General features: G+C 38.8%; 1 protein-coding gene across 1 annotated transcript in view; it reads right to left on the bottom strand.

Moving 5' to 3' along the window:
- Positions 1–198: 198 nt before the first annotated feature.
- LOC107716333 (dedicator of cytokinesis protein 7-like) overlaps positions 199–13,603 on the bottom strand; it is a 40,229-nt gene continuing 26,824 nt past the window's right edge. Inside the window, exons 17-31 of the mRNA XM_016522731.1 lie at positions 12,708–12,846; positions 12,273–12,374; positions 11,152–11,238; positions 10,843–11,074; positions 10,589–10,753; positions 9,304–9,476; positions 8,542–8,643; positions 6,800–6,886; positions 6,477–6,572; positions 4,506–4,646; positions 4,224–4,337; positions 3,754–3,924; positions 2,201–2,340; positions 589–758; positions 199–401 (exon numbers count right to left, since the gene is read on the bottom strand). Coding sequence (XP_016378217.1) covers positions 199–401; positions 589–758; positions 2,201–2,340; positions 3,754–3,924; positions 4,224–4,337; positions 4,506–4,646; positions 6,477–6,572; positions 6,800–6,886; positions 8,542–8,643; positions 9,304–9,476; positions 10,589–10,753; positions 10,843–11,074; positions 11,152–11,238; positions 12,273–12,374; positions 12,708–12,846 — 2,122 coding nt within the window. The remainder of the gene's footprint in view (positions 402–588; positions 759–2,200; positions 2,341–3,753; positions 3,925–4,223; positions 4,338–4,505; positions 4,647–6,476; positions 6,573–6,799; positions 6,887–8,541; positions 8,644–9,303; positions 9,477–10,588; positions 10,754–10,842; positions 11,075–11,151; positions 11,239–12,272; positions 12,375–12,707; positions 12,847–13,603) is intronic.

Below are 13,603 nucleotides of genomic sequence, written 5' to 3' on the forward strand. Positions count from 1 at the left end.
TACTATAATATACACAAAGAATATCGGCCAATATATCGATATCTGCCTTTTTTTAACTCCCTAATATCGGTATCGGTCCCAAAAAACCCTTATCGGTCGGGCTCTAAAACAAATGCAGCCATAAGAGACTTCTTTCAAAAAGGTTAACCTAAACATACTGTACACTACTGTTCAAAAAATGTTAACACTTCACAACCTTCATTCATATTCATACCATGAGTTATTAACAGTGGTCAGTGAGCAGGTACTCACCACGGATGGCAGAGTGAAGGGGTTGGCTTTGGAATTGGGGAGTGGTGAGCCAGCTATCGCCATGGCAACAGACTGGCTGATGGTGCCGTTGTCTGGGTCGCTATCGTCGACGAGCACCGAGGCGTGACGTACACGCTGTGGGGACGTGTCTGGGACACACAAAGGTGGAGAGATACAGATCTCGGCTGAAATGGTTCTTTTGTTCAGTTTTTAATGACTGTGGAGCACTGACCTTTAAAAGATTATTCAACTCATAAACAGAGAGTTTATATAAATAACCGCAGAGATAAGCAGTCTGCTCTACTGTGGGCGCTCTGCTCACAGGGTCTCACTAACCGGTGAAGTCGTGAAGCTGGGCCAGCGTCTCCATGACGATGGGGATGAGTGGCAGGTAGAGCTGGGCGATGTGCGAGCGGACCTGGGGGTCTGTGTAGCGGGGGTCCGCGTCGTGACTGCACAGCAGAGAATGCAGCGCACTAATGGCCTTCTTGTGTAGGAAGAACACACTGAGAAAGAGGTGTGAGATGTGATTTGAGGTGTTGGAATCTATGCATTTTTAAAGTCCCATTTATAAAAGCAGGGTCCCATTTATAAAAGTTTTTTTCTGTGCTAATTTAAAGGGATAGTTCACTCAAAAATGAAAAATACTGCTTGATTTACTCACCCTCAAGCCATACTAGGTGTGTATGACTTCTTTCAGACGAATATAATCAGTTATATAAAAAAATGTCCTGGCTCCTCCAAGCTTTATAATAGCAATGAATGGGGGTCGAGATTTTGAAGCCCAATAAAGTGCGTCCATCCATCATAAAAGTGCTTTACACATTCACTTCAGAAGGCCTTTATTAACCCCCCGGAGCCGTGTGGAGCACTTTTTATGATGGATGTATGCACTTTATTTTGCTTCAAAATCTCGACCCCCATTCACTGCCATTATAAAGCTTGGAGTAGCCATGACATTTTTTAATAGAACTCTGATTGTATTCGTCTGAAAGAAGAAAGTCATATTCTCCTGGGATGGCTGGAGGGTGAGTAAATCATGGGCTAATTTTCAGTTTTGGGTGAACTATCACTTTAAGGGTGAAATATGAAACTAAATGGCTTAAAAAATATGCTAATACTTCAAAAATTTCAAGTACTGTATCATTTATTTGTAATTATTTTTTTCCATAGCTTGTAATTGATCACACACTGTTTACTTGGAAAATTGACAGAAAAAAGACTGAGAAATACTTGAAGGATACATGTTATTGTTTTTATTCAATACCATTAATATTTATATTAATATTTAAAATTTTTAAACAAAGGAGTGTTCTCATCATCAGCATATTTCCTGAGGCTGGAATACACTAAAACAGATTTTATTTGAGCAGATTTAGAAACACTAGACACCACACACATGTCGACTTTGTAAATGGTTACAGAGAAAAATTGAGCCTCATACACAAAACGACTCGCATAGAACAATATATGTTCTAAAATTGTCTCAAAATACCAAGCATGATTGATATCCTCCAACTGGATGGAATCATAGTCTGAAGCTAAAAGTAAAAATCATAGACTGTGTTCATTATACACTACGTGATTTTTCTGTGAAATCTGTCAACTGCTCAAAATCTGCAGACTGACTCTGACTTTTGGCAACTAGCATTGACTCCAGATTCCAAATCGGGACAAAAACATCAGGAAAAACTCATGTACAGTAATGTATTGCAGCCTTTAAATATGATATCGAAATTGGCATTGTGAACAATGATATTTCACCATTATTTCTACTGATTTCTACAATTCTGGGAATTGTTACGAACACATTTGTTTAATTGTGAATACTATAAATCAGTACTTTGACCATAAGATGAAAGCAATCAGCTACTGACATAAGCTGGAATGTCTATATGTGTCTCCCTAGTAAAATACTTGAGTGTGTGAGCGTAAGAGCGTTTCTCACCCCTCTCCATCTGGCTCCAGGATGAGTGACAGCTCAGCCAACAGCAGACCAGAAAGAAAATGCTGTTGGCGGAATGGCACCGACAGTTCGAACATGCTGACCACACCCTGATCCTGAACATGACAGGAGAACGCTGAACTCTACAAGAGAACACACAGAAAATGCCTGCTTCAGCTCTGCCATAATAAAGTGACGTGCAATTATTCCCTAAGAGGATTCCACTGAGTGTGTCCAGCTTGATATAATGTGGCTGTATGGCAGACAGTCAGCAGACAGAAACATAACATCCATCATGACAGGATTTAAACTCTACAGTGAGAAACACTCCAACGCACAATTACAAACAAATCAGGAAACTCTACAGCACTGACACTAGATTTCTGTGGAGTATGAGAATGTGGTCAGTTTATATACACATTTGGAGAAGAGCACTCGGTCTAATCCACCCAAGAAAGCATGAACATCCAGCTCTCAAGAGTGGAACAAAACAAACATGCAATTATTGCCAAATTCCACAAAACGGAACTAGTCAAGCTGGAGAAGTAAATCTGCCTAATTCTAATTAACATCCCCCACACATAATCACAGTCTGAGGTGAAGAATTAAATGAACGTTCAGGGATAGATACAAGTTTCTTGACCAGCTAATCAGCATAACTAAAGACTGGAGTAATGGCTGTGAACAAATATGTTTTTAACTATTTATTTTTTTTAATATATATATATATATATATATCAATGGTCACCGCCAATGGTTTGGTTACCAACATTCTTCAAAATATCTTCTTTTATGACAGAAACTCATACAGGTTTGGAACAACTTGAGGTAAAATACTAAATGTTGACAGGATTTTCTTTTTGGGTGAACTATCACTTTAAATGTGTTAAGACAGTCACAAAACTACGCACTCTCAGTACAATTAAGATGCCTTTTATTTCATTAATATATTACCTGCAAGTACAGTTTTATATATATATATATATATACTATTAAAAAAAAGAAGTACACTACAAGTGCACTTTCGGAAGAATTAAGCACACTTCTTTAACAAGAGGTAAAAACTAAAAATTTTGGAATAAACTTGCAATAAATATCCTTTTTGATTCAGTTACATAATTCACAATGCTTCGTGAGATCAGTAGTTCATTAATTCAGATTTAAATTTTAAATAGCATATTATTCAAAAATATTTAAAAAATATTTTCAAACTTCTGAACTGTGGTGTATTATTCTGGAAAAAGTAAAAAAGCTTAATAGATAATTACATAATTTCCCTGCATGTCATTTCCCTTGTATTGATTGTGCGAATGTGGTCATGAAATTCATGTGGTCATGAAGGTCTAGATATAATTAAGTCAAACAGAATCTGCACCCTACACAGAAAGCCCCGTACATTTATGATAACAACAATTTCTGTTTTTGTAAAAAACTAAGCCAAAAGTCAAGCTATTTTCTGTGATAGCTTGACTTGTAGCTGAAACATTCATTTAAGAGTAACCGAAAGTGAGCTAGTATGAAAGACTGTGTTAGTTTGTGTGTGTGTGTGTGTGTACCTGAGAGGTGGTGGAGGATGTGGAGGGTGAGGGGGACGCGGGGGGACTGAGGGTGGCGCAGGGCAGGTTCAGGGTGACGTAGTGCTCGTGACTGCAGACGATCCGTATGAAGTCCATCCTCAGCGCTGTCAGAGAGCTGGGGCTCTGCGCTGTGTGGAGCTTATTATTAATCTGAAGACCGAAATGCACCAAACTGTCATCTGTCATGAAAGTTTCTAGGGTGAATTCACAGCTGCACCTCACCTCTGCATGTGTCTTGTTCACTAAACCACTTGCAATCCATGTAAACCAGGCACTATGTGCACTAGTGTGCTTTTTACATTTTGTGTGTACAAAGTCTAGTGATCGTGGCAGCAGAAACTCATCAAATGATGATAAAACTATGGATAAGAGCATCATATATTCAGACTACACTACTCAAACACACTGAAAGCATTTTAAAATGTGTGCTTCTGTGTTTGTGCACGCACCTGTTTATAATACGAGCGGATGAGGTTGAAAACAAAGCCTCTGTCCATGAGAGACAGCAGGTCATTGAGGAAAAAGGCCAAGCTGCTGTTTAACCTCTCCACTAGCTCGACATCCTGAAATGCACACAGATATTGGTTCAGACAAAGATAAGCATGCATCCTGTTGATTCATAACAAGAGTAAACAGTCATAAAACAGGGTATTAACCACCATAAAGTCTCACACATCCCCTTATCTACATGAGGTCTGTGTTCAGTAAAATGAGATCTGCTGCTCTTTTACCTTGTGATATCTGCTGGCTATGTCTGCACTGATGGCACACACTAAGGCAGCGATGTCGTCCACAAAGCGGTCTGGGAAGCGCTGGCGTCGGGGCATGTCCAGGCGTGAGGACAGGAACAGATGATGGGACATGCTCTTCACCTGTTATCACACACAGAAAAATGAGTGATACCATCTGAATCTTTGATTCTGCCTTAAAAACTCACCAAACACAAGGTTTTTCAAAACCTGCATGTCTAGAAATTATAGAAATAATTCAGTCAAACTATATGTGGGACTATTAACCCTTAAATGCATGAATGTTTCGCCAATCATTATTACATATTCGGGTCTTTAGCGACCCGGACCTATATATCCAGCACGGATGGATCTCTAACTGCTGAAATAGCAAAAAAATATCTTGATATTTTAAGAACAATTACTGAAGAATTAAATAAAGCATATTTCGTTTCCTTTTGAAACTTAAAAGGGTTCAATTTGAGCAGATGATATTACCATCGCTGTCATCGTCAGAGCCACTTCCACAGTACATTCAGCATCTGCCTCATATTCACAATCTCAACCATATTCTCAAAACTATCGTTTTCAATGACTTCATATTCAATATTTTGATCACTGGCAGCATATTCACAACATCCAGAATCAAATGGCAGTGACGTTTATATTTCTTTGCGTATAGTAATTGCTCTGCAGTAAAGCCATTCAAAACCAGTTCAATTTTTGTTTGTTTGTTTGTTTTATGCCTGCGGTAATTATGAGTGAAACATCACGACATCGTGTATCAAACAGTGCCACCTTGAGGAAAAAAGATGCACTGCACATATTGAGTCATCAGATATGTAAATATAGTTGCGCAGGAAAAAATACTTACACATTTACATACCTCAGGTCTCTAGCGACCCTATACACTTTTTACAAAAAATGAATCAGAAAACAGGCATTCTTTTATATTTTGCATGTTATATTGTTATATTGTTTATAATGAACAGATCTAAGAAAAATCTAATAGGAATACTAAGAAAGTTGATGTCTAACTTTAAAAAATGAAGGAGAGAGAGGGTAGAGAACGATGTCCCGGGTCGCTAAAGACCCGAGGTATGCATTTAAGGGTTAAAGGGACAGCTCACTCAAAAAAAAAAATTCTACATTTTTTATTGACAAGATGCTAAGTAAATGACAGCATTTTTATTATTTTGGTTGAACTAGCCCTTTAATTAAAAATTAAAAGACAGTTAAGAGACTATTTATATTGTTCAGAGCTCAAAAATAGTCAACTGTGCGCACATCATAAGCAAATTCTCGTTTTACTATATTGTAAGCACAATTTAATAGCTCATTCCTATCGTTTTACGTAAATTGTGTGCACAATATAAGTAGTTTGCTCTGATTTGGTTTAACTAAAACGTAGCCACGATTTAGTAAAACGAGGGACCAAATGATTACCTTGTGCACAAGGTTTACTTAAAACGAGGGAATAAATTACTATATCATGCGCACAATTTAGTAAAACAAGTTTTTTTTAATTACGTTGTGTGGAAGATTTTCAATTTTTTCCTCAATGTCATGGCTCCGTAATATTCAGTAATCTTATCGATTTGACTGCACTAACTCTACCAGATGAGAATCGAATTGAGCTGGAAAATGGCACTAAACTTGCAACAAAGACACTGTTACTGAACTGACATTGACTTGAGCTGAATAATGGTACTATTGTCTTCTGTAGAGCTGCTTTATAATTGAATTGAGTTCATTTCGTTTCATGCAATGAACTTTGCAACAGTGACACTGATATTGAACTAAAGTAGAGCTGCTTTTTTATTTTTATAACATCAACACTTAATACCCGTTTTATTATTATGAAGCTGCTCTGAAACAATCTGTATCGTATGAAGTGCTACAGAAATAAGTATGGCTTGACTTTAGTTATTGATGTACAGTACAGTAAATGTAAAAGGTTGGAGGCCTACTGACCATGAGCTGGAAGAAGAACCAGGCCTGCTGTAGAGACGCCTCTCTCACGGTACTGGTGCTCACCACCCACTGGAGAGCCAGCTCTTCATGAAGTAACTGAACGCAGAGAGCATTACAAAAGTAAGTATATTACAAAATATCCATACAGAACACAACCACACACATGCACACACACAATGAAGGCAGACTACTTTGAAATAGTAGTAATATGTGTGCATGAACAAGATGAAGTGGCTCAATGAATGGGTGAGTACATAAATGAGCGAATGAAGGAACGAATGAATAGGAGAGTGCACGGGTGAGTAAATGAGCATGTGCTCTACCTTCTTGGCGATCTGCCTGGAGGGAGGACAGAGAATGGAGGCAGTCTCGATGAAGGCAGACATGCGATTACAGGCACGCTCACTAGCCTGTAGACCAGTGGGTGAACACAGAGCAATGGTGGTGGTGATGATGATGATGACAATGAAGATGATGATGAAGAATGGAAGACAGAAAGATAAGAAGAAAAAAAACGAGGGAAGAGGGATAAGACAATGCCTGCGACATACACCAATCCAGATCCTTTTACAAATTTAAAATAATGAAACGTAATCCATGCTATGTTAGGGATAATGTACAGTCACCCGGTCATCAATGCAAAATAAACCCTGACAGCATGACTGAGGTCTTGTACAATCCTTAAGGGGTTTATTTTGTGGTTACCCAACTTATTACATGGCTATGCACCAAATAAATAAAATAATGTAAGGGAGGATCTAATCATATTGAGGTGACATTGAAGTAGTTAATTGCATTGGGTGACGCACTGCATATGTAACCTAGGTTTTGTTGCTCCATCACTGCAAGAGGCATGTAATGTTGTTGGTATTGTTGGTAACTAGACTTCTACCAAGTTTCTCCTGACTGACAGGCAAGAGAAGTACAGCACACGAAGGCAAGAGAGAAGAGTTGATTGATGAAAAGGAGGAGGCATGAACGCAACTTTCTACACAAATGCGCACACATCCTCAGACACAGACAAACATACATAAAAATAAAGCCAAATGGACAGCAGCAGAAGAGCTGGCAGAAGATTACGGAGTATGATTACAGAAGTAATACCAGAGTGAAGGCAATAAGAGCATACAGGATGACATGGTGTAGGGCTGGAATATGGACTTAGCATTTTAGCATATAAAAGTTGAGAAAGGGGAATTAGGGTGTAGGGGACAGTAAAATAAATTTGGGTAGAGTTTTTGGTACACTAACAAGTCATGTTGGGTTAAGGGTTTGAGACAGTGACAAGTAAAGACAGGGTTAAGGGTTTGAGAGTAACATGCAATGTTAGGGTTAATTAAGACAGTAACAAGTAATGTTACTGTTAAGGATTTGAGACAGTAACAAGTAATGTTAGGGTTAAAGGTTTGAGACAGTGATAATGAAACTTATGGTTAAATGTTTGAGACAGTAAAAAGTATTGTTAGGGTTAAAAGTTTGAGACAGTAATATGTAATGTAAAGGTTAACGTGTTCAGACAGTATTAAGTAATGATAATGTTAAAAGTTTAAAATAGTAATAAGTAATGTAAGGGTTAAAGGATTAAGACAGTGATAAGAATGTTACCGTTTAAAGTTTAGAATTGTAACAAGTAAAGTAAGGGTTAAGAGTTTGAGATAGTAACAAGTAATGTTAGAGTTAGAGGTTTGAGACAGTAACAAGTAATGCTAGGGTTAAAGGTTTGAGACAATAACTAGTAATGTTAGGGTTAAAGGTTTAAGACAGTGATAAGGAATGTTACTGTTAAAAGTTTAAAATAGTAACAAGTAATGTAAGGGTTAAGAGTTTCAGACAGTAACAAGTAATGTTAGGGTTAAAGGTTTGAGATGGTAACAAGCTGCACTGAGACAGAGACCGTAACTGGTCATGTTAGGTTGTATGTTTTCAGAGAATAAAAGGTTATATTAGGTTGTAGAGATTGAGGTGGTTATGAGGAGTAAAAGGGTCTGAGGCAGCTACAGGTTATATTCGGGTGTATGGTTTGAGGCAGTAGGGAGGGACATTAGGGTGTAGGTTTGATTGGCACCTGCTTGAGCTCACAGCTGGAGTTGAGGTTCCGACGGAGCACTGCCCTTGAGCACCCTGGAGCGTAAGCAGAGTTTACCCAGGAATGTGAGCGGTCTATCCCCTGCTTATCCACCGACGACACAAACACACACCACAGTGCAACACAGGGGAGGCAGAACAGCCACATACAGGTGCCACAGGGAGGGGACGAAGTGCAGGAACAAGAATTAATTTAGAGGCGGGTGGGGGACAATCAGGGCACAGTGAAGGAGGGGAGAGGGTAGGAACACCAGTACCATAGCAAAAACAGCACAATTATTAGCAGAGCAATCAACAGCTAGCACAGGAAACATCTCACAGTCAATCTCTGAACCTGCAGCTCCAGCACAAGACAGTAAGAGAAAAACTATTTAACGATTTTGATGAATCTGCTAATGTTTTTTTTTTTTCAATGCAACATTTTTCAGCATTTATTTTTTTCATAGAAATAGCTTTGTTTTGTGATGTGATGTCACTGTGATTAGTTAATCCAATTTGTTGTAAAATAACTTTACTATTAGATTCTATTTGATTGATTAGTTTTCCCCCAGTTTTTCACCAAAATAAGGGAAAACAGGAACTGACTGTTTAAAAGACAACAACAATAACAGCAGCTATCACTTAAAGTGCTTCTTTTAATACTCAGTTCCTTTTAGCTGCATAGGCAAGGAAGAAATAATATAGGACAGAGTGGCCACACTGCAGTAACAACCAATCAGAAGCCAGAGGAAGAGCCGCCCACCTTGCTGCCGATGATTCTCTGCACCTCCTCGTCAGGGGTGGCTGGAGTTGAGGCCAGGTCAGGGTTGGAGTTACTCAGGCTCTTGGAGCGGGACAAGAGCAGGCTGCTGGGTCTTGCCGTTGCCCTAGAGAGCGTGGCATACTGGATGGGGAGATCATACGATGCGGCTCCCACTGAAGAAGGAAGTGAGACGCACTCAGTGCATGAACTTAAATAAGCATTCTGCTCTTGAGATCCAATGAGAGGGAGTATAAATGCGAATAAAGCATTTACCACAATACATAAACACTGAGCCCCAGAGAAATGAATCAGCACAGTTTAAAGGTTAAACAACGTTTACAGTTTTAGCAACGATTCAATAACTCTACGGTACACAAAAGGGCATTTTCAAGATTTCAAGTTCACCCAAAATGAACATTTCGTCATCATTTAGTCACCTCCAAATTATTCTAAACCCTGATTATTTTATTTCTTCCTTGCATTTTGTATCTCTCAAATCTCACACTTTAAAGGGTTAGTTCACCCAAAAATGAAAATTCAGAATCAGAATCAGAATGAGCTTTATTGCCAGGTATGTTTACACATACGAGGAATTTGTTTTCGTGACAGAAGCTTCCACAGTGTAACAGAATGACAGTGACAGAACAAAAAAACACAGATAATAAGAAAAAAAATAAAAAATAAAATAAATAAAAAATAGAACAAGTAAAATAAGGAATAAAAAATATACAAATCGACAATCGACAATTGTATGTCCAGGTATAGAACAATAGACAGTTGTATGTACAGGTATATTATGTGCAAATTGAAATATAGACTGAGTATGTGTGTTAGATAAATAAGTGTATGAGTGAATAAATAGTGTGTGTTCCACAGTTATTGTCAAGTGTTCATGAGAGGCCTGAGGGAAGAAACTGTGCCTGTGGAACACAAATTAAGATATTTTTGATGAAATCCGAGAACTTTCTGAACCTCCATAGACAGCAACGCAACAGACACGTTCAAGGCCAAAAAATGTAGTAAGGACTATGTAAATTAGTCCATGTGACATCAGTGAATGAGAATGAGAATATTTTTTGTGAAAACAAGAATAAAGACTTTATTCAACAATTTCTTGAATGTGGTAGTTGTGTTGCTCTTTATGAAGGGTCAGAAATATCTTAATTTGTGCTCTGAAGATGAACGAAGGTCTTACAGGTCTGGAACGACATGAGAGTAATTAATGACAGAATTTTAATTTTTGGGTGAACTATCCCTTTAACATCGAGCTGTATTTCTCACTCACCAGCAGGGGGAGATACAGGCTCTGTTGTGGGCAGGTGGAAGCAGTAGTGGATATAGGAGGACAGCAGACTGTTGCGGCCATGATGGTCCTGGTTTCCCTCCAGGTTCTTATGGATCTGGTTTACCAGCAGGGCCATGGCTTCAAAAGCAGCACGGCCAAGATTTACTGGATTAGAAGGAAAGAGAGGAAATGGATTACAAAAGGAAAAATTATGTGTAACAATAATATTAGAGACCAATTCCAGTGTTGCTAACCGATCTGTCCTGCTATGACAGGAGGGTGTACGATTAGCAATATGAGCTTGCTCATCAGTTGATGCAGGAAGCGCACACAAGTGTCCAGCAGTGCCCCTTTCAGAGCCCCCATGCTGGCTTTCAGCTCCGCCTCCACGTTTGCCTCAGTGATTATAACATCCTTCAGCCGGAAAGGGAAGGAGTACTCCTCCAGAACATACACAAGTGTGAAGAACTTATCCAGGTGTGGATCCTACACACATTAAGTGAGGCATGTATGTGAATGCACTTTTGTAGAAATGTGTTCAATCAAATTTTTTTTTTCATTACCTGCGTGTGAACTGAAGAGGCTGCCTTCACCTCTACATTAAAGACTCCTTTGTGGTTGTCCACCCATTTCATCCCTGGTAGCTGTACCTGAAACACACACAGGCCACAACATATTCTGAGCACATGTTCACATTCCTCCTCAGATATTACTGCCAAGTAGATGTTGCAATTCCTCCCTAAATCATTATCTGTAACTTGGAAAATTAGGTTGCCTGATTAAAACATTGTTTGCTTGAAATTACCTATTCGCCCATTCTCAATCCAAAGGGTTCCCACACCTTTTGTCCCAAAAATTTCCATTTCTTCATCATGATTTTTCCAGTCGTTCATGATTTTTTTTAATAAGGATAAATTGGATTGAACCTGGGTTCCCCTTTCATGCTGAATAAGAACTGTAGCTTTAGACTAACTAAAATCTCTGTTGAACAGCATTTCTCTGTTGTGCCTGTGCCCATGGCTGAACTGATTGCGCTACAGCATGAATCTACGAATCCTACCAAGGGTTAGACTTGGCTCATAAATATTATTGATTACATAATGTGACACTTGCTCAGTAGGCCTAAGTGAATTACTAAAAGGAAGACTCATGAATATTATACGGGACATTTGACTGAAAGCCCCAAGAGTGTCATAAAGCATAGCCTTTGTCATGGTAAAATTCATAATCTCTTCTCAAATGTTGAGTTGTTACTTGCAATATTACTTGTCACTTGCAAAAAAATTGGCATCATTTTATGTTTTATGATGGACTTGGTATAGGGGAGACCAGCGGCTGAATTTCTTTAGTCATAAATAAGCTAGAATTATGACATGCTTCTCTCTGAAGCATGGAGTGAAGTGATTTTACTTCATAGGATATAAAAAATGGTTTTAAGAAAAATTATTTTGATGTCAAATATGAAATATGACTGCGTCTCATATGTTTTTAAAAGCAGTCTGTGTGAATGGCACTTCGGCTCTTTGGATTAAGCAATGCATAAATACATGATAAATTATGGAAAAAAACATACAATTACAGTTGCCCCGTCTGCCCTTCTTTTGACATCTTTAACTTCCACACACATTCTCTCAAACACAACCACTAAGCATCACAAACATCCAGTTCAGGATAAGTCTCTCACGTCAGGAGTGAGGACTGAGTAGCTGGGTGGAGGTTTCTCCACAGAGACGGGCAGACTGAAGGAGCCGGTGCGCAGGCGGCCGTGCTGCATGAGGGGGATCCACTGCAAAAAACAACAGGAACTATGATTAACCTGCACAGCCTACATGCAGTTCAAAAACATTAATGTGCTATATATGGCCTACAATCACATGATGCTACAACTTCAAAAGTGTCATAAGGAGAATCAGGGGAGGTGCTACTGAATGCCAGCAGGGAAAGAGAGTGCGTGGCAGGTGACGAATAAGGACGATCCAGGTGTCTCTGAGGGGGGGCAGGGTCACATGGAAGTGAGCGTTTTATCAGGTAGCCTGGAGCGCTTCTCCAGCGCTGCGGGAGTGTGACTGTCAGGAGAGGATAGAGAGGAAGAGGAAAAGAGATGGGGTCCTTCTCTCACCGTGTAGCCCACCGGTGTCTCCAAGGGGGTATTCTGCTTGGGCTGGCAGCTGATGTGATAGAAGGTGAAGAGCAGGTGGTGGTTGTCGGTGAGGTTGGCGGGAATCTTCATCTTTACCTCCTCATAGAACTCCGGGGACCTGCAGAGATGGAGAGAGGAGATTGAAAAAGGCTGTAGTGGTTTTCAACTAGGGGCCAGGACCCACTAGAGAGCCTCGGCAAACTTCCAAGGTGGCCACTGGATCACTTTAAATTATTTTAGTTTTTTAAAATATAATAAAAAAAGTTTAAATTATTAGTTTGTTTTAATATAATAATAATAATAGTAATAAATAAATCATTATTTTTACTATAATAAATAGTGCTGTCAAAATTAGCATGTTAACGCAGGCTTCATGACATTTATTATAATGGGTTTATGTGAAGATTGTTTTAAAGGGGTCATATGATGCTGCTAAAAAGAACATTATTTTGTGTATTTGGTGTAATGAAATGTGTTTATGCGGTTTAAAGTTAAAAAAACACATTATTTTCCACATACTGTACATTATTGTTTCTCCTCTATGCCCCGCCGGATTTGAGACTTTAGTCTTTGCAACTTTACAGATCTTCTTTATGCACCAAGAGCTTGTAACACTCTAAAGAGAAAGGAAAAAATGAAATCGCATCATATGACCCCTTTAAGTTCACTTAAATTAGAAGTTGTTATTTTTTTAAGTCTAATTTAAGTTAAATTTGATAGCTCTCAATTATACTGTAATGCTGAATGGCTATAGTCAATGGTTAAAGGTGCAATAGGTGCTTGTCTTCAGAAACATTTTGTTACGCTGGTTGAAAATCTCTTCACATCACGATAGCAATCATTAAGTTAAGTGGTCTAAATGTATTTATCTGTAT

Source organism: Sinocyclocheilus rhinocerous, unplaced genomic scaffold, assembly GCF_001515625.1.
Source record: "Sinocyclocheilus rhinocerous isolate Xijiao unplaced genomic scaffold, SAMN03320098_v1.1 scaffold11179, whole genome shotgun sequence".
NCBI classification, from domain to species: Eukaryota; Metazoa; Chordata; class Actinopteri; order Cypriniformes; family Cyprinidae; genus Sinocyclocheilus; species Sinocyclocheilus rhinocerous.